The sequence below is a fragment of the Sphaeroforma arctica genome (genome assembly GCF_001186125.1).
Source record: "Sphaeroforma arctica JP610 unplaced genomic scaffold supercont1.358, whole genome shotgun sequence".
Classification (NCBI taxonomy): Eukaryota; class Ichthyosporea; order Ichthyophonida; genus Sphaeroforma; species Sphaeroforma arctica.
The window spans coordinates 26,879-48,065 of NW_014040200.1; the positions used below are offsets into that span (position 1 = coordinate 26,879).

Here is a 21,187-nt window from a genome sequence, read left to right on the forward strand (position 1 = left end):
TCCATTCCGCGGCACTACACGGCGCAGACCCGATCCGTACCACAGAGGTGGGTACTCTACTTAGTAGGTCAGCAAGCGAATATATGGAACATTCGATAGTAACAGTGTTTTGTCAACAACGGCCCGAATTGACTCATCACATATCTTCCATTGTCGACTCACTTGGCCCAAGCTTCAAACGGGAATTTACTGACCACTTCTTCCCATCAATCTTTCCTGAACCACTACAGCGACTATGAGAGCCATACCATATGTTCACACATTGTATCATACATACTTGCCATTTTTGAAATAAATAATATTATCACTATTGCCTTAGAATAAATAAATATCGTATAAATATCGATATAAATAAACGAAATGAGACGTTTAATAAAATTAGGTTTGCCTCGTTGAGACATTGCCTATATATAATCCTCTCAGTACTGTTTCCGCCGAAGGGATTTTATTTAGTGTTTCGTTGTGGCTCTATTCTGGGGCGAATCCGAGAGACTCATAAAATCCTATCTTTAGAAAAAAGAAATAAAAATAAAAATACTCTTGACGTCTTTAGTTATTGTCTTAACCAATAACTTATCACTATCAAGAATTACCGACTTTGCCTTCATCAGACTGGCACATCTGGGTGGCTTATCGGAGGATCAACTAGGTAACGTTAATAGTCCCTAGAAACCTATATTCGGTTGAGCCATCTCGCTACCGAAGTATTCAGATATAAATAAAATTGGAAAGTACACAAGGCTCTATTAATAGAACTAGACCAACTCTTTTATGTTTAGTATTTTACTGAGGCCTTTTAATGGCCTCATCCAAATATCTGATATGTTAAATGGAAAAGGTTTAATTAATAAAACCATTAAAAACCATTTTAGGAAACTTAAGTTCCTCGTGCTATTAAAAGCACATTTAGGAGACTTAAGTTCCTCGTACTATTAAGAGTGCGCTTATAATTTGCGTACTGATTAAGAGTACGTTTAAACATAGAGTCTAATGCGGAGGCCCGGCTTATTACAATATCGCCTTGATTGACCGAATCTTAAATTATTTTCCGCAGAGTAATGAAGTCCCCGCATGCGGAAGGCGTCAAATGATACATATTCGACAATAATAGAACATGGAAATGATATAAGTAATTTGATGGATCATACACAATAAGAAGACATCAAGCATACATAAACAAACAAATGTATGTTGTGGTGGGTGATTCTGTTGTGGTGTTATTGAGGGTTGATATTGTGGAAGTCGATGCTGTACAGGTTTCGGTGGGTGGCACGGGTGTTGTTGTTCTGGTGTTTATTTCAGGTGGTGACGATGTGATGTTTAGAGAGTTGATGCCTGCTGGATGCCTGTTGCGGGCTCTGGTTGCCTGGGCCTAGCTTGGTATGCTGGATATTGTATTGGTTGTGGGTGTGATTGTGCCAATAGTGCTGGATATAGTTTGTTCGTCAATGGCAGATTGCAGCAAGGCCTCTTCGACAAGCTCTGGGTTTGTCAGTAGTGTCTCTATTCTAAAAGTATTCTGGCTTGAGGCTTGTTCTATCTCCTCTCCGATGAGTTCATCTATGTCATCTCTATCGGGTATCATTTTGTTTTGCTTTTTGGAATCTCTCATATTTCTGCGTAATACGGTGCGTTATTATGTGTTTTATAACTATGCGAGAGTGGTCTGTGCGTTGAGTTTCAAATACTATTTATACTTAGAACAAAACACTACTATCACCAATCAAACTCAAACTACAGAATAGCGTTCTGCCCCCGTATCTATACCGAATCTCGTATCGGCCGTTCTCATGTGTGCCATTGTGCGTAGGATACAAATTAAATAATAGAGTACAAAAATCCGCTGCTTTCAACTACTATACAGCTCTTATGCACGCGCCGTAAAAGCAAGATAAAACATGTCTCCGATATGATGGGGACTGAAATTGATGAAACTACACCCCGAACTTTTAGTCTCTAACTTTTAATTTTGACGACTGAATTAGTTAGCCAGTGCTTCACATATTACGGCCCGCTAACTTGCCTTTCAACGCGTTAAACATTTCGTACATGTAGGCGTATTTCTACAGAACGTGATTTTACTTGGGGGCCTATATATAGGGAAATTTATGACGGACAGACAAAAGAGTCGTTAATGAAGTCTGGAGAGGACTTCCAAGAACTCCCGCTATTACTTTTGTCTTTTTCTACAAAAAAAACTTATGACAGAGTATTTCATTGGCTATTTTTTGGCGCTCTGGTCGCCACACGAAAGTATCGGAAAGCGATGACATCATGATGGGCGAATAAAATTGTATGACGTCACTACTGACTGACGTGTGGACAAGTACTTTCTTTTAATATGTTTTATTTTGAAAAAACATTTAATACCTATGTAAAATAGTTCTGATGTAAATCTCGTAAATACGCGACAAGCACGTAGAGAGTCTTTATCTTTCGATCGACCTCAATAGATTGCAGTAGAGTTTCACTAACGTGGGTTGTGGGGTTTGTATTTTAATGCTCAGAGTGGAAGGGAACTGATACACACCAAATCCCATAATATCACTTGGCCGATGGCGTGATTTTTAAATATGCGTCAAACTGTCAAGCAACGCGAGAGTGCATCTTGGAACTGAATACAACCCATCGGACGAGATTGAATACAGGCCGTTGCACCAGATCTGTGGGGGTCACTAAGAGGAAAAATGGTATGTATATTGATTAGAGCATATACTGTAAAGTGATGTGTCTAGGTATGTATCGTTCAATGTGACAAGGCATCAAGGGCCTGAATACATCCCATCATATCAGGCCGGAGTGGATACGAGATGTTGAAGTAGATTTGGAAAATTACCGACAGACACTTTTGTATATATGTATTACGCTCAGAACACTGCGAATATATAGTGAACTAGTTATTGTGTTGGAAGAATGAAAATGAAGGTCTGGTCTTATGGATGTACCGCGATCTATTGAATTCATGGAAGCAAACACACATCTTATGCACTTGTAACTTTCTACGCTACATGCGAAGTGTAAAAGAACTTTTAAGTACAGTGGTAGGTTATATAAAAGTAAGTGGTGTATTGAAATCTCACAGACACCCCTGCTGTGCATGAATGGAGTATGTCCTCAAGTACTCTCCTGCCGTGCACAAATGAAGTATATCCTCACACACCTCTGCGGTACATAGTTCTGTTTTTAAAATTTATATACAGTGTATATTTGCTCAGAAAACACTTACAAAGTCAGACCTCAGCGCATTTATAAATGGCACTAATAGCTCGGTTGCGAATCAATCGTTTACGTGCACACGAACTATCAGTGGATATGTTGCCAATCGATAACGGTGAAAGGCCGTATTGTTGACGCGGTAGTAATGTATATATTGCAGATGTGTACTCAAGTTATAAGAACGTTGCGCTGATACATGCCCATACGTATACACGACGAGCATGTATACATCTTGTACACGTACAAAGTATTGGGATGCCCATAACGGATCTTTATGAGTCCGTGGAAATACTTCGGACGTATTATTATATACTCATTCTTGTATGTCTATTTATCACAGCCGATTGCGCTCAGTAGAAGTCATTTACGCGCACGTCTCATGTTTTGTACAACGTGTGTCCTGTGCAGATTTCCTTTGCGGGGCTCAATCAACAGACAACAACGGAAGACTTCCACAAGCACACAGATGAGGGCCCTACGCGAGAAGCCTTGGTATGTGTCTTCGTGGCGCATACGTACCCTTCGTACCCATATCCCGTTTATGCGCATGTGGGTCTAGTATTCTGGTTACGCATTCGTTACCTGGGTGCATTGATTTGCACAAACGCACACACATCCTGTATATACGTATTTGTACTCAGGCTTGTGGTCCAACTGTACATGAATACACACTTCGTGCAAATGCGCATTTGTACTTGAGTATGTGGTTCTATTGTATATGCTCACACACATCGTTCGTATACGCATCGGCACCTAGTTATGTATTTCTGTTTCATATTCGTGTATACATCCTGCATATTATTTTCATCTATTTTTGAGGTTCTATTGCAAATACGCACACACAACAGGCATATGCGCATTCGTCTAGGTATGAGATTCTGTTGCACATCCGTACATATCCCGTGATCATTCGCTTTGACATCTGAGTATGTGGTTTTATTGCCTATACATACACACACCCTGCATATGCGCATTTGTATCTGGCCATGTGTTTGTATATGTACAAGGCACTATTCATACCGCAGTATGCGTATAGAACTTTGTGTAAGTGTACAGTCTAAAGCTAGTATATCGTTCGATTCTACAAAAACTCGCTGCTCTGACTATTCTAGAATTAGTATAGAAACACATCGTTAGTTCACATGCTTGCTTGAAACATGCATACTTTGTATTCATCATCTCTTCATTTCAAGTAGTATGTATCTTGTCACGCTGTTACGATTGTCTTTTATCTACAAAGGCTGCTTCTGGTGGGACATTGATCAAACATATGCCAAACTCCATGTAAGCATGTAGGTTTTGAGCGCAACTGTCTATAGTACATAGTGTAAGTTGTGATCAGCTATCAGTATGGCTTTATGGTATCCCTACGAATTTCGTGGCGCAATACCGGATAATACCTATAATATGACTTTCTTCTAGCAATCAAATATGAGCAAACCCTGTTCATCGCGTCTGATTGTCTATCCTCTCCACATCCATGCACACACCACAATTAGGAGGCACACGTTGTGGGAGTGTATGAGAGGGCTCTGAGGACACAGAAGGTATGTAGTGGTGTGCAATATTGTGAAACTTCAAGGCTATAGTGCCACATGGCAAAGCAGGCGGCCGTGGTTGTGGTTTTGTAAGTGACAAATACCCTTCGAAATCGAAGCCTTCGCAGGCACTAGCGGCGTGGGTGTGACATATGTAGCAGATTCGCCACACCAACAGGAGCTTGCTTGTAGCATGCAGTTTTATCTGTTACTTAGTTATAGTCAGTGTAGTAGGTAACTAAAGCGTCATACTCCTTAGATCCAGTTGTATCGTTTCCACTGGCAGATTGGAGAATGTCATGTTTGCCCCACACCTAGTTATATGAAGTAATCACCCACTCGCGCGTGTACACGGATACCTGCTTGCTTACATATGCAGTCTGAATATAACGTTGATAAGGCGGAAATTATACCCTTTAGATACGATACACACAGCATTTGCGCACGAACTTGCCAACCTGACACAATCTTTCATGCATCATATCACAGCACGGGGACAACAAGCTCGCATTGGAGCTCTACAACGAAGCGCTGATGTCGAAGCAAATGGTCGGGGTTGACCGCAAAGTGCTGCGGAATAAGGACCCGCGATCGCACACAATGTTGTGGTTGAAGTATCTGATCAACAAGAACATTGCGCAGCTGTGTACTACCGACGGGCTGTTCAGCCATTCGTTGCAGTACTTCTTTGAGGTCCGTTCATGAACCCCATCGACGCGTGGGTTGGTAGAATACAGTTGGGGTGTTGCAGTGTATTGAAGTGCTGTCAGTAAATGCGTACCAGGATAGTGGGATGAGGTTTAGTATTTGAACCTCGTGCCCCGCAATGTATGGTTTTGATTCCCTTAAAGTCGTGTGTGATTAGATGCCATAGTCGATGTTTTGCCGTGGTCAAAGATGGTGCTAACAGAATGTCCAGTGCATGTTTTGCTTGCACTGTCGCAGGCAAAGTATGGATGCAGCCAACGCTCAGTAATCTATAAATCTGCATAGACATATCAGCCGTTTAAGAATCGTATTAGCAAAGTGAAATCGGAGTTTGTGGTAGACGGTGCCATATATATGATTGGCGGAGTCACGTTCAGATTTTGCGGGATATCACAAATTTAGCTGCTGAGTGTTGGGTATTAGGTTCGGTTGTAGTTGCGTGTCTATGGGCATTTGTCCCATGCCTGCATGGTTCAGCAATGTAATCAAGTATCGCCAATAGTTCGATGAGGCAGTCATTGTGGTGAACTGTGTATGTATATGCATGTATGGGCAAATAAACTCACTTTAATGCTCACTATCCTTCCCTCTATCGCGCCTTTACAGGCCTCACATACGCACGTATATACATCGTATCCACAATGCATTTTATGTGATATCTACAAACCCATCATATCCGCCTTGTTTTGTATGTGATGTCTACAAGCGCATCATATTCATATGGCATTGTATGTGATATCTACGAACACATCGTATTCACATTGCACTCTATGTGCTATCTACAAACACATCTTATCCACGTTGAAATTGTATGCGATATCCATATCTACATCCGAACATACTCGTGGTGCCACCAGCCGCGTGCGAACAATGTACCCCGATTTCTTTAGTCACACCCTCAGTTGCTTCTGGACAATGCCTATGATATAGGGTTCAGCGCATGTCGCAGCCATTTTTGTTTTGTAAAACACTTAACTAACTATTTCATTCACAGGCTACCAAGATAGAAGACACGGATCCCGTCGTATGGCTCAACTTCTCGGACGCAGCCGCTCGTGCCGACGACATAGGACTCGCCATTAGCTGTGCACAATCAGCGGTATGTTGTGGGGATATATGTAGTGACAAGTTGGCAAGACCCTGTACGCGTTCACGCACATATGCACGTGTATATGCGCATATCTAGACGTGCACGCAGACATACCTGTGAGATGCACTCTGGACGTTCCTAACATATCCGGTGTATGTTTCATGTTTCACCTCAGCCTATTAACGCAAAGTGCGCACAGCTTGATCTTGCCCCTCCCCATCTTCCCTACGTTTCCCGCGCCTCTCTCGCTGTCCGATGCCACACACTCTCTGAGTGTTGAGTACATGAATAAAACTGCATCTCATGTCGATGCTTCCGATAGTCTCTGGAGAAAGGGTGTGTGCTGCATATGTCAGACGCTTTGTGGACGTATGCTCATCCCGTCTTTCAACCTTCTAACAACAGCTACGAGCTGAACAGCACTGCTGGCCTGCTATCGATCGACTGTGTGTCCTGTTATTCACAGCTGGAGATTACAGTATGTAGGGGCTATAGAGTGTATATGTATGCCGCATGGGTATATATATATATATATATATATATACATATATATATATATATATATATATACATATATATATATATATATATATATTGGGCTTGTATGTGTGTATGCTTCGTGTGGGGGGAGAATAATTGTATGTGAAAGGTGTGGTTCTATTTACGAGTCTCCGTCAGATTTACATATCGATTGACACTGCACACATCCATTCAAAATCAAGTACATAATATGATTTTAAGGTTTGCACTTTTGTTAAAAAATAGACTGTGATTTACATCGAGGGTACATATCAATGTTATTGTGGATTGGGATGTGAACGTATTGTGTATCACGTTGTACATATTGTGTACGCGGATGTATTTGTAGGACGTAGTATGTATATGAATTATTGTGTAAGCGTTTATGGCTTACTTATTATGTATGTATATCGTGTGAATGGGCATATACAATGTATTGTTTTAGACGCCACCAATCGGAGTCGACAAGCATCTAAACCAGTGTCATGTTTCCTCGTAAACAATTATAGTCCAAATTGCTCGCACAACAAGTAGCGCAAGTTTGTTGATCTTCACCTTCATTCAAACCTCACATCATAAATATCTTCACAGGGGACATGAGCTATTTCTAGAACTTCCTCAACCAATATATGCACTAGTATAACACAATTTATACACTCACGAGGAACGCTCGTCGATACTCCACGCCGCAGTGTGTCTCACACTGCACGAAATCTTATGGGCAATACCACGCTTAACACTGTACTTGCATACACCCGCCCTGATACGCTACTACACCAGATACACAATTGCATACATAAACACAATCTGTTCCCACCACCACACTATATAGCTGGTAGTAGTAGTGTATCTACGACACACAATACATATATACACACACAATCCAAGTCAACACGCACCATAGCAGACGGTAGTATTAGTAGTATCTACATCATACACAATACACATCCACACACACAATCCAAGTTAACACCCTTCTTAGCAGGCGGTAGCAGTAGCAGTATCTACATCACATACAATACACATCCACACACACAAATTTATATCCTCACCTGCAGATAACAGACGGTAGTAGTAGCAGTATCTACGACACACAATACACATCGACACACACAATACACATCGACACACACAATACACATCGACACACACAATTTATATCCTCACCCGCACATAGCAGACGGTAGTAGTAGCAGTATCTACGACACACAATACACATCGACAGACACAATCTATATCCTCCCCCGCACATAACAGACGGTAGTAGTAGCAGTATCTACGACACACACAATACACATCGACACACACAATACACATCGACACACACAATTTATATCCTCACCCGCACATAGCAGACGGTAGTAGTAGCAGTATCTACGACACACACAATACACATCCGACACACACAATCTATATCTTCACCCGCACATAACTAACGGTAGTAGTAGCAGTATCTACGACACACACAATACACATCGACACACACAATACACATCGACACACACAATTCATATCCTCACCCGCGCATAACAGACGGTTGCAATGAGATTATCGCGTACGCTCTTGCGCTCGACCCCCTATATGCCCGAGGTCAGGAACTTGCCAAAGCCATCAGCAGCGATGAGACGCAGAGGATTAAGCACTACTGGCTCAGAGAAGCACGCACAGCTGGGGATGCGGCAACAGAACGGTAAGACTGAAACCCTAAAACCCTAGAAGAACGGTGGGAAGAGGAATATGTTTGAGAGCAATGGTCGTCTACGTTAGGAACGGATGACACCTCAAGAGATTTCGATATTTTTTGATAAGTTTGTTGTGTTGGAATGATTGGGTAACTGTGTGTGTATTGTGGGTCAAAGGTCACCACTTTTGAATCAGAGAAGCACGCACAGCAGGGGATACGGCTACAGAACGGTATGAAGGCAAGTATGTAAACGTGTCTACATCTATGTATGTAACGGAGCACAGGGGTTAGGGTTTATTGTTTCAGGAATTTTGAGTATATTCTTATAACGGCGTCTGAATGCTTGATAGGGATAGCAGTGTGTGTTTACTGGTTCAAAGCTCGGCACGTTTGGCTTAGATCGACTCATCCAGTTGAGTTTTGATAATATAATGATGCGAAAGAGCTGTATGTTTTTGTTTAAGGGCAAGGTGTCTATGTATATAACGGAGGGTAGAGTACATTTCTATTACAATGTAGAATAGCTTTCTGTGTTTATACGCAGTAAAAAGCTCCGCACTTTTGGCTTAGGTAGACTTATTCAATTGGCATGTGGTAGTATAAAAGTATGAAAGAGATGTATGTTTGCGTCGAACGATAGTTGTCTGTCTGTGGCGGAGGACACCCCAGAGGATTTGCGTACATCTTTATTACAACGTAGGATAGCTTGGTTGGCTCTGTGTTTATGTGTAGTACAAAGTTCAGCACTTTTGACTCAGAGAGGCACATCTAGCTTGGGATGTGGTAGCATGATGCCATGAAAAGCGATGTATATCTGTGTTTAAGCAATGGTCGTCTGTGTATGTGTCCGAAAACAACTCTTAAGGGTTTCAGTATATCTCTATTTCAGCGTCGAATTGCGTGGTTGGTAGTGTTTATGTATTAGAAAGTATCTGTTTGTGTCTAGGTAGTCCAAGGCTAAGCCCTACCGGCTCAGAGCATCACATACATATGGCCCTAGGAACGTATAAAGGTGGGGTGTTTGCACCAGTAGGTACAAAATAGTCACGAAGGGTCCCACCCATGTGAACTTTGCACATATCTAAGACTTACTACGTTTGTATGAAGTTCAAAAGCGAGTCCGTTCCCTTACCTTCCTGTTGGGTTCCGATTGGCGCATAAAACAGATCTGACGAGATAGCCTCGGAATTGCAAATTGGTCCTGGAAGACCGAATTTAGCAAGCCGGATTTCGGGATCAGCCAGATCTGGAGCATCACATAAAATGACCAACTCGCGCGTTAATAGGAAAAGAAAAGGTGTGTACACGTTTACCAGCATGCCGATTTAGGTTTTTAGGTTTTAGGGGTTTTATAACCCTAAAACCCTAAACCCTAAACCCTAAATCTGGGGCGTCACATAAATTGACCAAGTCTCACAATAATTGGAAAAGAAAAGGTGTGTACACGTATACCAGCATGTCAGGTGGTAACGGATTGTAAGCAGTTAACTGACTCTACGAGATAGACGCGCTGGCAAAAATATACGCGGATGCAAATGTAATTGCACCAAAGGTACACATTGGGGCGGGATACTAAGATCCCTTCACACATTCAGGTTTACATTCCATTGAAGTGTTCTCTCAACATGTTCACCGGGCAGGTCGATCTACGTCTACGGTCGGTGGTGGCATGAAGCGACGGCCCAATCTGGCGGACAGGCTGCGCGAGAAGCGGTTGAAACGAGCCAAGCAGTACATCGACAGCGCGCACACATACAACACCAGCGTTCCTACCCAAACAATAGTGCTGAACGAGGCCACGTGGGGTGGGGTGTGTGATGCGCTGTTGAGTGCTCACCGAGCGGTTGTCATGCCAACGGCCGAGCAGAGCCCCAGTATGGGTGGTGCTGGCCATGAACTGAATGGCGATACGATGTGTGTCCATCCCTTTCTGAGTGTGAAGGTATGTGCTCGTATTTAGGCCTGTTTTGCTCGCCAATTCGTCAGCACGCGCGTGCTTTTGGAACATCTAGTTACACGTGTAGTGTATGCATAAGCATAGTGCCGAATTAACACATACATAGAACACGCTTACCTTTCAGCAATTACGTGCGATTTCTCACATATACGCACACTTACATGTTCGCGCTTTTGTATGCGTTAACGGCTACACTCATTCGGTATAGAACTTGTGAGCCGTCAGTGTATTTATGCACAAAAAAAAACACCTAGATACGCATTGCAACAGCAAGAGAGAACTACATCGGTGTTATGATTAAGTTAGGACTAATTACGTTTCCGTTTAGTGCACTTATTCTTGGTTGGTAAAAGCATAGTGGTACCTGTGCCAGTGGTTCATGCAAATGATCTTGCAGGGGCTGGCAGATGTTGTGCTGCATTGCTTTAGTAGGTAGGCACTAGAGGTGTCCCCGTAGTAAACCACTACAGGCCTGACAAGGCGGTATAGCTACCCAAACGGAATAAGATGCGTTTACGTCTCATAGCCTACCTCGCAAACCATTGGACGCTTTAGCTCAAACGAGTTAATAAGTAGTACATGACTATGATATCCAATTCGCTCGGAAGACATTGTGTGATCTCACGCGCCTAGCTGAATAGATATGTTCTGCATTCTCACATTTCACATCACTCACCCCGTCTGTGTGTCAGTTCGAGTTGTCGCCGGCACTGAGTGCACTTCCGAAACCGCCGCCCGAGTTACAACCACCCATCAGACCCAGTAACCTCGATCTGACTGTGAACAAAGGTGAGGGCATCAGAGTTGCGTATATAATTGTTTATTGCAATCTACTTTCTTATTGAATTATGTACTGCAATCTACTTTCTTATACAATTGTGTATTGCATTTTATTTTTCTTATCTAATTGTGTATTGCATTCTACTTTCTTATACATTTGTGTATTGCATTATATTTTTCTTATACAATTGAGCTTTACGCGGCAATCGCGCACGAGACGGCTGCTGTGTTCCCAAATGTTCTAAATACGTTCTTCCAGTGCATGAGTGAATGTTTATAATGCATGAGGTGACAACGATAAATGTACAGGTGTTGACAGTCACGGAATCAAACAGTTGCGTTACTGCGAATAAGTCGTATGCATGAGTATTAATCTACACATCAGTACTGATGGTAGGTCGCTTGAACAGTCCCACTTGCCTTCCTTAAACCTTTCTATGCATGCAAATACGTTCTGCATAACAAACAGACTCTGCTGCTCCGGAGGCCAGGAGCTCTGAACCTATAGCTGCACCTAGTAAGGATGAACAGAAAGCAGAGAGAGAAAAGGAGAGAGCCAAAGAAGCCGCTCCAAAACCTAAGCGATCGTATGTTGTCTTTTGTGCCTTCCCGTGTTTGAAAGGGGGTTGAGAATGGCGAGGTTTGGTCTTTATTCGTCTTGGTATATTTTTTTGATGGCAAAGTGAGAGTGTGTGTCATTTGTTCTCAAGAGTCGACAGAGTCAAAGGCAACACATAAAGTACGGGGTGCATCCAGTGTACTGGCTCTGCATGCAGTCTCTGGCTATGGCCAATTAGGTTTCGTGTCATGTGTTCTCAAGAGTCGACAGAGTCAAAGGCAACACATAAAGTACGGGGTGCATCCAGTGTACTGGCTCTGCATGCAGTCTCTGGCTATGGCCAGTCAGGTTTCGTGTCTTTTGTTCTCAAGAGTCGACAGAGTCAAAGGCAACACATAAAGTACGGGGTGTATCCAGTGTACTGGCTCTGCATGCAGTCTCTGGCTATGGCCAATCAGGGTTTTTTCGCATATAGTGTATTGGTACTATAATATTGGACTGTATACTTATATCTACTACTTGTATAAACTACCTATATATTCTACGTATGTACTACAATCACTGTAGGTCCCGGCTGGCAGCCGTGAAGGAGGCTGCACAAGAGGCTCCCATTGCACAATCCACCAAACTAGACAATGAGGTAAGCTACGTACGATAACACTACATACTCACAGTGTAAAGATATAATTTGGCATGCTACCTGCATCGGTAGATGAAGCAGGTGGTCCGGCGAATGATGGCTGGTTTTGTTTTATAAATTGTTCCATATGTATTGTCCTTAGCCCGTTGATATATTATTGTTTCATTATTCCTGCGTATGATTTCTTATTGCCATTCTTCTGTATAATTTAGTATTTAAATTTTCTGGTTATTATTTCTACTCTTCAGTATGATTATTACTTCTATTCATCCTTATAATGTAATATTACAATTTTTTTAATTCTTTCTATTCTTCCGTATATTGCGGTACTACAATTTTCTTTGTGGTTTATTACTTCTATTTGTATAATGAAATATTACAATTCTTCTTGATAGTTTATTATTTCTATTCTTTATGATTTATTGTTCTCATTCTTCCTTTTAAATTTTGATAATTTCAATTCTTCTGTATGGTTTGTTATTTCTATTCTTCTGTATGATTTGTTGTTACTATTCGGGATGCGGACAGACTTGACGCATGCTGTATGCATGTATTCGCATACATGTTTGATAAGATGAGCTGGCATGCTTGTGCATGTGTAGTCAACATGCATGAAAGGTAGACTCGGTTCGGTCAACGTTGTGTTTCTGTGCACGTGTGAGGAATTACTAAACCAAGCTTAAAGCAAGTTCATATACTAAGTTTATTAATCATTTCAGAAGCGTGACCGTCCAAACCACGACAATGTCGCTGTCTAACCTATTTTCTCGCAACACATGGTCTATGTACTAGAACTTGTGCTGTCATTCTCTCCTCTTTTCAACGCGACAAATCGATCAGCCGTAGTATTGCGATTTTACCCGAGACAACACACACCCCTATACAAGCTTGGGTAACCGGCTAAAATTACAGTCGCATATCATTTGACACCTGGTCCCCATTCCTTGGCACTCAACAGATCATATGGGAGGATCTGCTGCCCACATTCATAGCAGACAGCCTCAAGGTGCTGCCGGGTCTAGCCGATTTGACCCCAGGAAGCACTCGCAGTACCACACCACACGTGCACAGCTCTACCACTGGGATGTCCAGTCGAAACGCGTCGTCCGTGGGCGTGTCAAAAGGTGTCACAGGGAGTGACACGCGTCAGCCGTCCATCGCTCTCCCCTGGAAGGACGCAGAGAGTCAGAACGAACCATATATGGGGTTTGGTGGGAAGCTAGAGGAAGTCAAGTCCCGTTTGCAGAGCGAAGTGCGCGTAACCGGTGATCAGACAGACGCGATCCCTTTAACTGGCGCGACGAGTATGAATAGTATTGAACCAGGATCTACAGTAGCTGTACGCACAGACGTGGGTGCAGATGAGGGGAGTGGAACGGGTACACACAAATCCAGGACTGAGCCAAGAAGCACTTTGGCTGCAGATACAAAGGTGACGACAGATGCACAGAAAGTTAATAATTCACATTTATCCGAGACCGAAACAACGACCGCCGCCGCTGTAAAAATGGAAGCGCCCGCAGAAGGGCAGCGAACCGAAGATCCACACGCATCCCAGAGTGATTCAAAGACCACAGTGGATGGGAACACGGGGGTGACCACGGAAGGACATGCAGCTATTGATACAAAGCAAAGCATGCCTGAATCAAGTACCACAATGACTGAGGAATCAACGGGGCTTGCCGATAGGCCAACAGTTGCCGATGTAAAGCAAACCACGGATGAATCAAGTATCACAATGACTGAGGAATTAACGGGGCTTGCCGATAGGCCAACCGTTGCCGATGTAAAGCAAACCACGGATGAATCAAGTACCACAATGACTGAGGAATCAACGGGGCTTGCCGATGTAAAGCAAACCATGCCTGAATCAAGTACCACAATGACTGAGGAATCAACGGGGCTTGCCGATAGGCCAACAGTTGCCGATGTAAAGCAAATCACGGATGAATTGAGTCCCAAATTGGCTTCGCATACTGAAGTGACTGCTGAAGAGCACTCAGTTGCCGATACGAAGCATTCCTCAGTTGAACACAGTATCACAGTGGCTGAGATCGCAGGAGTGACTACGGAAGGGCAAGCGGTTATTGATACCAGGCAAGCCGTGGCTGAAGTAAGCACCACCGCAACTGTAGACACAGCGACACCTGCGGATGGTAAAAGAGACACTGACGAGGATCTACGCATGGATACTGATGCGAAATCACCCTTGGATCCCGATACAGACGCATCCATGGATACACTCTCATCTGTTGTGACAGCCGAATCCCAGGAGTCACCACCGCCATTAGTATACGTTGAGGTAGCTAACCCGTTTATGGATTCGCCAGCTGCGTTTGACGCAAACAGTAGCGGAGATACCTCCCCTGTATTAGCCTCTCATTCAGCCGACGAGGATAGGGCCGTCCGGTACACAGACACTACCAGGAATAGTAACCCCACGTTGGAGAAGGTGAGGTCCATAGACACTGACTCAGGCATGGACACTAAAATGACCACCGACACAAACCCCTCTCTGAAGTGCGACGGATATATAGTACAAACCAGCACTCCCGTAGGCGCTGCTACCATCAACACAGACGTAGAGGTAGGGCCTGCCAAGGACTCCAACTGCAGCGACAATACACACACGGCCACGGACACAGAGTCTCACATAAAGGACGGCACGCCTTGCGCTCCCACCGTTGACACTAATTTACCAACGGCCACAGACACACATGCGACCGAGGCTTCTGAGCCTGTGGTGGACGTAGTTGAGAACGGTTCCGCTCTAACCATTGATGCAGACGCAGGCGATGGTATGGAGACCACCCCTGGTGTCAACAAGCCCGAGCAAGCACATCAGGCTCTACATACCACAGCCGATGCACCGACAGAAAGTCAGGCTGATGCGGAACTTGAGGTAGAGGGTGTAGGAGACGAAGCTGCTATCAGCGCACATGCCACTGGTCCTGTTGGTGTGGATAAGATCAACGACGGAGAGATTGTTGGGGACGACAGCTTCAGCAGTGACACGGGGCTGAATGAGAGTTTTGACATGGGCAATGATTTGGGCATGGAGAGCGCATCCACGAAGGCAGGGGTTACAGAGGAAAAGGAAGCCACTGCTACAGAAGTGCAAAGCGATGAGAAACCTAAGATAGCTGTACAGCAGGACGACAGTACCAAGGCATTACAAGCAACTAACGTCGATACCACTAAAGAGGGGGCAAGCGGCTCATCTATGGTATCGGAAGAGAAGGAGGAAGGATTGCAGGTGGCAGGAAGCAGCACTGATGCGCAGAAGGGCCTTGGCGAGGCGAACTCTGTAAGAGTGGCCGACGAAAGTGGTTCTGTTGGTAGTGCTAGTCAGGCACCTAATGACAGCACGTTGGTGGGCGAAGGGATAAGACTCGGCACTGAGACTGAATCGAATGCCCAGACGATAGCGGATACCAAGAAACGGTCAGAAGCGGGAGAGGCATCCGATACGGAAGATGGTACGCCTGCATCTAAGAAGACGAGATTAGATAGCGAAATAGGAGACAGCAAGGTCAGCGAGAAGGAGACGACATACGCACACGGGGTGAGCGTTGATACTACTTACTCTGATGCAAGTGTGAAGCCGCTTGGTGACGCTGGCGCACCAGAGGGAGAAATAGGCACATCCATGGACATAGACATACGTATGGATACAAACAGCGACAACACACAGCCACGCAGGCCTCTGGCCACATCCGATGACCATGGGCATACCCAGACAGTTGCGGGTGGCCAAGGTGCAGCTGAGAATCCCCCTATTGCCGCGTCAGACGCCTTGGATACCGCCGTGTCCCCAAAAGTAAAGACTTGTGGCAAAACAGTAGCAGAGAACACGTCAGCTGCGACTGTAGAAACCCCAAATAGTGTCGAAGTCGTACAGGAAGTCGAGACGGATCCCTTGGATATTGGCACGATCGGTGCGGAGGGGCGAGCTGACAGTGCGACTGCGAGAGGCGATAATCTGAGTGGTTCAGGTAGTACGGAGAGCAAAGGGAGCAGCCAAATGAATACCAGAGGATTGTACCAGCGTGCGCATGAGCGAGAGGATGAGGTGATGGTGGGGACCGCAGATGTGCCTGAGTCGCATACCAGTAAGATGAACACAGAGAAAAGCTCGGATGTCGAGAAGTGTGAGATGAAGACAAAGGAGGAGCGAGATCCGGGAATCGAGATAGTGGATAGTTATCGAAAACCGAAGTCCCCGCGGGCAGAGCTGTGCACGCATGAATTCTTGGCGTATCAGAACAATGGAGGTATGTCGGGTACACGAAAAGGCATATTTAACTGCAAGGGTGAGAGCCGGTTAGAATAGTTTAATTATAGATCAGATATGAAGATCCTACGCTATATGTATGTACTCTCCAAATCAAACGAAGACACCTATCTGTGCTTGTCTTTTGGCCTCACTTCCGGCTTTCGCTTCTTCCTGCCCATCTCACCCTTTGTGCGCTCTACGTGTGCGCTTGTACAGATTGGCTCACAACATACCTCAGCACTGCATTCGAGGCGCGTGGGAATGTGGATAGGATTCGCTGTGAGGTGCTGGCACGGTGGGGCGATACATCTGCATCGTATGAGTTAGTGGGAGAAAATGGTTCTTCAGCCACGTTAAACCAGTATGTTTTCGATCTGTATTGAATCTGGTTCATATTGCGCGATATATTTGGATTGGTGTAGCTTGTCTGTGCGGTTTTTTTTCTCAGTTGTATCATTAATTGGGCAGATGTTTTCGTGTGCAGTCGTGTAGGGGAGGGTTACGCAGCCTCATTCGACAAGTATGTTATCAATGTGTACTAATTTTTATATATATAGCCTTTTTTTGCGATAAATCCTGATTGTCCATTGTACACTGCTGCGTGTCGCAGGTCGATGTCTGCACTCCCAAATATTTCTGCAGAGTTGTGCTTCCAGCAAGTGTGGCACAGGCTAAAGATACACATAGTTCAAGTGGTGAGAGTGAGAACCCTGCAGGCTTAGTAACTTGGCTACACTGACTCGTAGAACATATACGCTACAATACATACCACAAATACCCCAGCTCTGCCCACACCCCTGCCTACATACACTCAGTACCACTATCTGTATTTCTTCACCCGTACTACCAATGCCCCAGTTCGACCTCATGTTGCACCCTTGGGCCACCCGAAGGGACCCCTGCTGCCCTTCTTCAGCGCCAGACCCCCTGGAGTTCGCTATCCAACAGTGCCCGTGCTGCGCTACAAGCGAGAGTGATCGGTTTGCACGATATCGTGAAGGTGAGTTCGGCCTATATGCATAACGTACACTGGCAGAAGCTTATGAACTGGAGACTATTGTCCGATATATTGTTCTATACAATTATATGCTGTCCTGTACATTGTCTTATACAATTAACTATTGTTCTATGCATTGCCCTGTACAATTAGCTATTGTCGTATACATTGTTCTATGTTGTATACTAAAGCAATCGGAAGCGGCGCAGACAAGCGATCATGGCCACTACGTAGCACAGAAGGGAGCATGATCTGATCCTACACCACAAGACTTTTGCCAAGCATGTATATTGACAGCTTGTAGCTTGTATGATACCTCGCCTCCTCTCCAAGCCAACCATTGCTGGAATGACGTACATAGAGCACACTTGACGTCTGCAAGTATTACGGAGTTACTGGTGTATTATCATTGTCACGTTCAATTGTAATTGTAAACCAAACTTCATCTGCTTATGCGAGCTTCGAATATATTCAACAATTTGAAATAAACCTAAATGAGGTCTATCACACACTTCGCTACGTTGAACTCGTCAAAATCCATATATGCACTTCCAAAACCAACCCAAATTAGTTACCATGTTAACTGCCCTGCGGTCCCCTAGTACTATACAACATCAAATCCCTCAAAAAATTCTAAACACGTTCAAAACCAAAACCATTTTTTATTGTATAGAGACACCCAAAACCAAAATCAAATTAGGTATTCAACCACTGCCCTGCGGCCCTCTCGTACCATCTCGTTGTGCAACCGACGTCGAATTCTTCTAAATCTTTTTAAACGCATCCAAAATCAACCCCAAACTAGGTACCGTGTCAACTACCCTGCGGCCCCCTCGTACTAAACAACGGGTTGATTGAGACCGCCTTCTCGTTGCGGAACGTAGCGTCGTGTTTGTTTTGCGCAGAGATACAGATGAGTGTCGCTGAAAAGGCTTCCACCGTCAACAATCGGTCTTCCACGGAGAGCTCCAGCAAGACCGCACCCGCTGGACTGCGGAATCACAGGTCTGTGTGTGTTAAGTGCACAATGGTATTGTATTGACACTCATGGCTTCAGAGGTGCGTGTGTGCTATACGCATGCATGTGTGTGGGTTAGTGCTACAAGCATCGTAAACCCCCCCATTATAGTTCTTCTGCAGGTTTATTAGTACGTTTGTTGTAGACGAGCATTTAAATGCCCCTCACTTTTTACCCACGGTGCAAATATAAGCCTCAGCTTTCGCGACTGTTCAATCACGCAATGGTTATACAATGTTATACAATCGACCACGTGTCACAACTTCATATCCAAGGAAAAACTGGATCTGATAGTATTGACCATATTATTCGCCACGCTCTATGCCCTTTTTATATTTATAGTTGCACAGTTTCACAATGATAAGTATGCCATTTGCCCCTGGTTATCGCGCTGCTTTCTTTTCGCTGAAAATGGTGTGCCCAAATTGTGATACTATACTAGCCCTAACCCCTAGACTCTAAACCCCAAAAACCTAAACCTAGTTGAAAAAGTAAACCGCACAACTGACAATACAATTCCCTATGGGTTCTCCCTCTCGAGTGTGTGACCGCCCCGCTTGAGTGTGCATCACAAATTAAATACCAGATGTATTAACCCTTCCTGTAGGCTTTTCGCCTCGGTGATTACACCATCTGTGTGTAAACCGTAGGCATTTGCTAAGATCTTGCTTCACATCTCTATGACATGCAGGTTTTCCAGTCTTTGCACGTGTCATACAACCCCCGGGTGTAAATTCTACTAGCATACAATAGTATAAATGTTTTTCACCCAGTTATACTGACACTATATATATCGTATATGTTATTATACTGCATTATATAGGCATATCTTATCAATGGCTGCGCGATTGGGGCAGATCTCCTGTCCACGTACCGAAGGTAAGAATTTATTCTTTCGGTCGATGTTTATTTCTGGTTCAAAGTTTTAGGGTTTAGGATTGTTTCGATGCCAGCCATTAATTCTTGTATTTGATTTCCCTTATCAGCCATGTTCCATGAATATTTTACTATTTGCCATCCATAACTTCACTCTTTGTTCGCAAACGACGGTTCTGCTGCATTCGTAACGCTCTGTATGTTTTCATACAATCACCCAGCGCGTGTGTTCTGGTTTGCAATGCGATATGATCTGATGTTTGGAACGGCTGAACAGGCCGCAGCATCCGCCGAGACCTGCAGACAGATACTAAAGATTTTACCAACAACCCAGGGTATGTACATCGGGTTACCTAAAGATACGCACACGCGCTACTTGAGCAAGGAATTTCACAGCCACCTCTGGCTAATTACTGTCGTGTCATCTACACTGCAATGGTTTGACATATTTATTTTAACGTTGTATAATTTGACAATGGTTTCAACTTCCTATTATTTTCATCTCTCGCCAGTGCTTCGTACGCCGGATATGAGGCTTGTTGTGCGTCCTTACACAAGACAGGAATTACACACCTACATCACATAGTGTTTTAGTCCTCAGATTTGCCTATGATATGTCTCAAAATAATAAAAGCTATGGTGACAACTACGTCAAATGGTGTATGAGACCTCAGATTTGCCTATGATATATCTCAAAATAATAAAAGCTGTGGTGACAACTACGTCAAATAGTGTAATAGACCTCAGATTTGCCTATGATATGTCTCAAAATAATAAAAGTTGTGGTGCAATCTAATCATTACGACCGTATCTCTGTACTATTTTCCGTAGGGAATAATCTCAAGACAGACGCAGCCTCTACGCGTGCAACCATCACCCTGTGCCACGTCTCTGTAAGTCTTCAAAACAATCACCAGATGTTGCGAGTGTCTGTGTATTTATCATTTATTCTAGTACATGCCCCTTGTTGTTCATGGTCGTGCTTTTATGCTATTCTAACTTAGGGACCTGGGTTTAAGTATTATGAGCTTCTGATATAGGACAGTTCAAGATCGTAATCAGTTCATAGTTGTGTATCCTCTCGTCCATCCAGTTGTCGTTACTCGACGTATATTTATCTTCAATTCCAGGCCAGGGTTCATTTTGTTGTCGTTTGTGTACTTTTCTTCTATATAGACCCTGTTTACAAGCCGGTCTCAGTTCTTAAGGTATTCAGTATCAGCTTCATCTACTTCATTCTATTCCTCCCTTTTATTCACCTTATCGCTTCGTTGTAGCAATTCTAGTAGTGTGAACATTTTTTAACTGTTTTATACACTCATACATACA

At 43.9% G+C, this 21,187-nt stretch overlaps 1 protein-coding gene across 1 annotated transcript; it reads left to right on the forward strand.

Annotated features, from left to right (window-relative positions):
* Nucleotides 1–3,471: 3,471 nt before the first annotated feature.
* On the forward strand, nucleotides 3,472–18,215 carry SARC_05553 (hypothetical protein; the record flags this gene model as incomplete). Its single annotated transcript, XM_014300578.1, has 16 exons — nucleotides 3,472–3,537; nucleotides 3,625–3,708; nucleotides 4,716–4,763; nucleotides 5,244–5,447; nucleotides 6,457–6,561; nucleotides 6,958–7,030; nucleotides 8,605–8,761; nucleotides 9,922–10,052; nucleotides 10,396–10,697; nucleotides 11,405–11,501; nucleotides 11,962–12,079; nucleotides 12,619–12,691; nucleotides 13,650–16,965; nucleotides 17,184–17,328; nucleotides 17,826–17,967; nucleotides 18,156–18,215. The coding sequence occupies 16 exons, from the start codon at nucleotides 3,472–3,474 to the stop codon at nucleotides 18,213–18,215; spliced, it is 5,121 nt and encodes a 1,706-aa protein (XP_014156053.1).
* Between the last annotated feature and the right edge of the window lie 2,972 nt (nucleotides 18,216–21,187).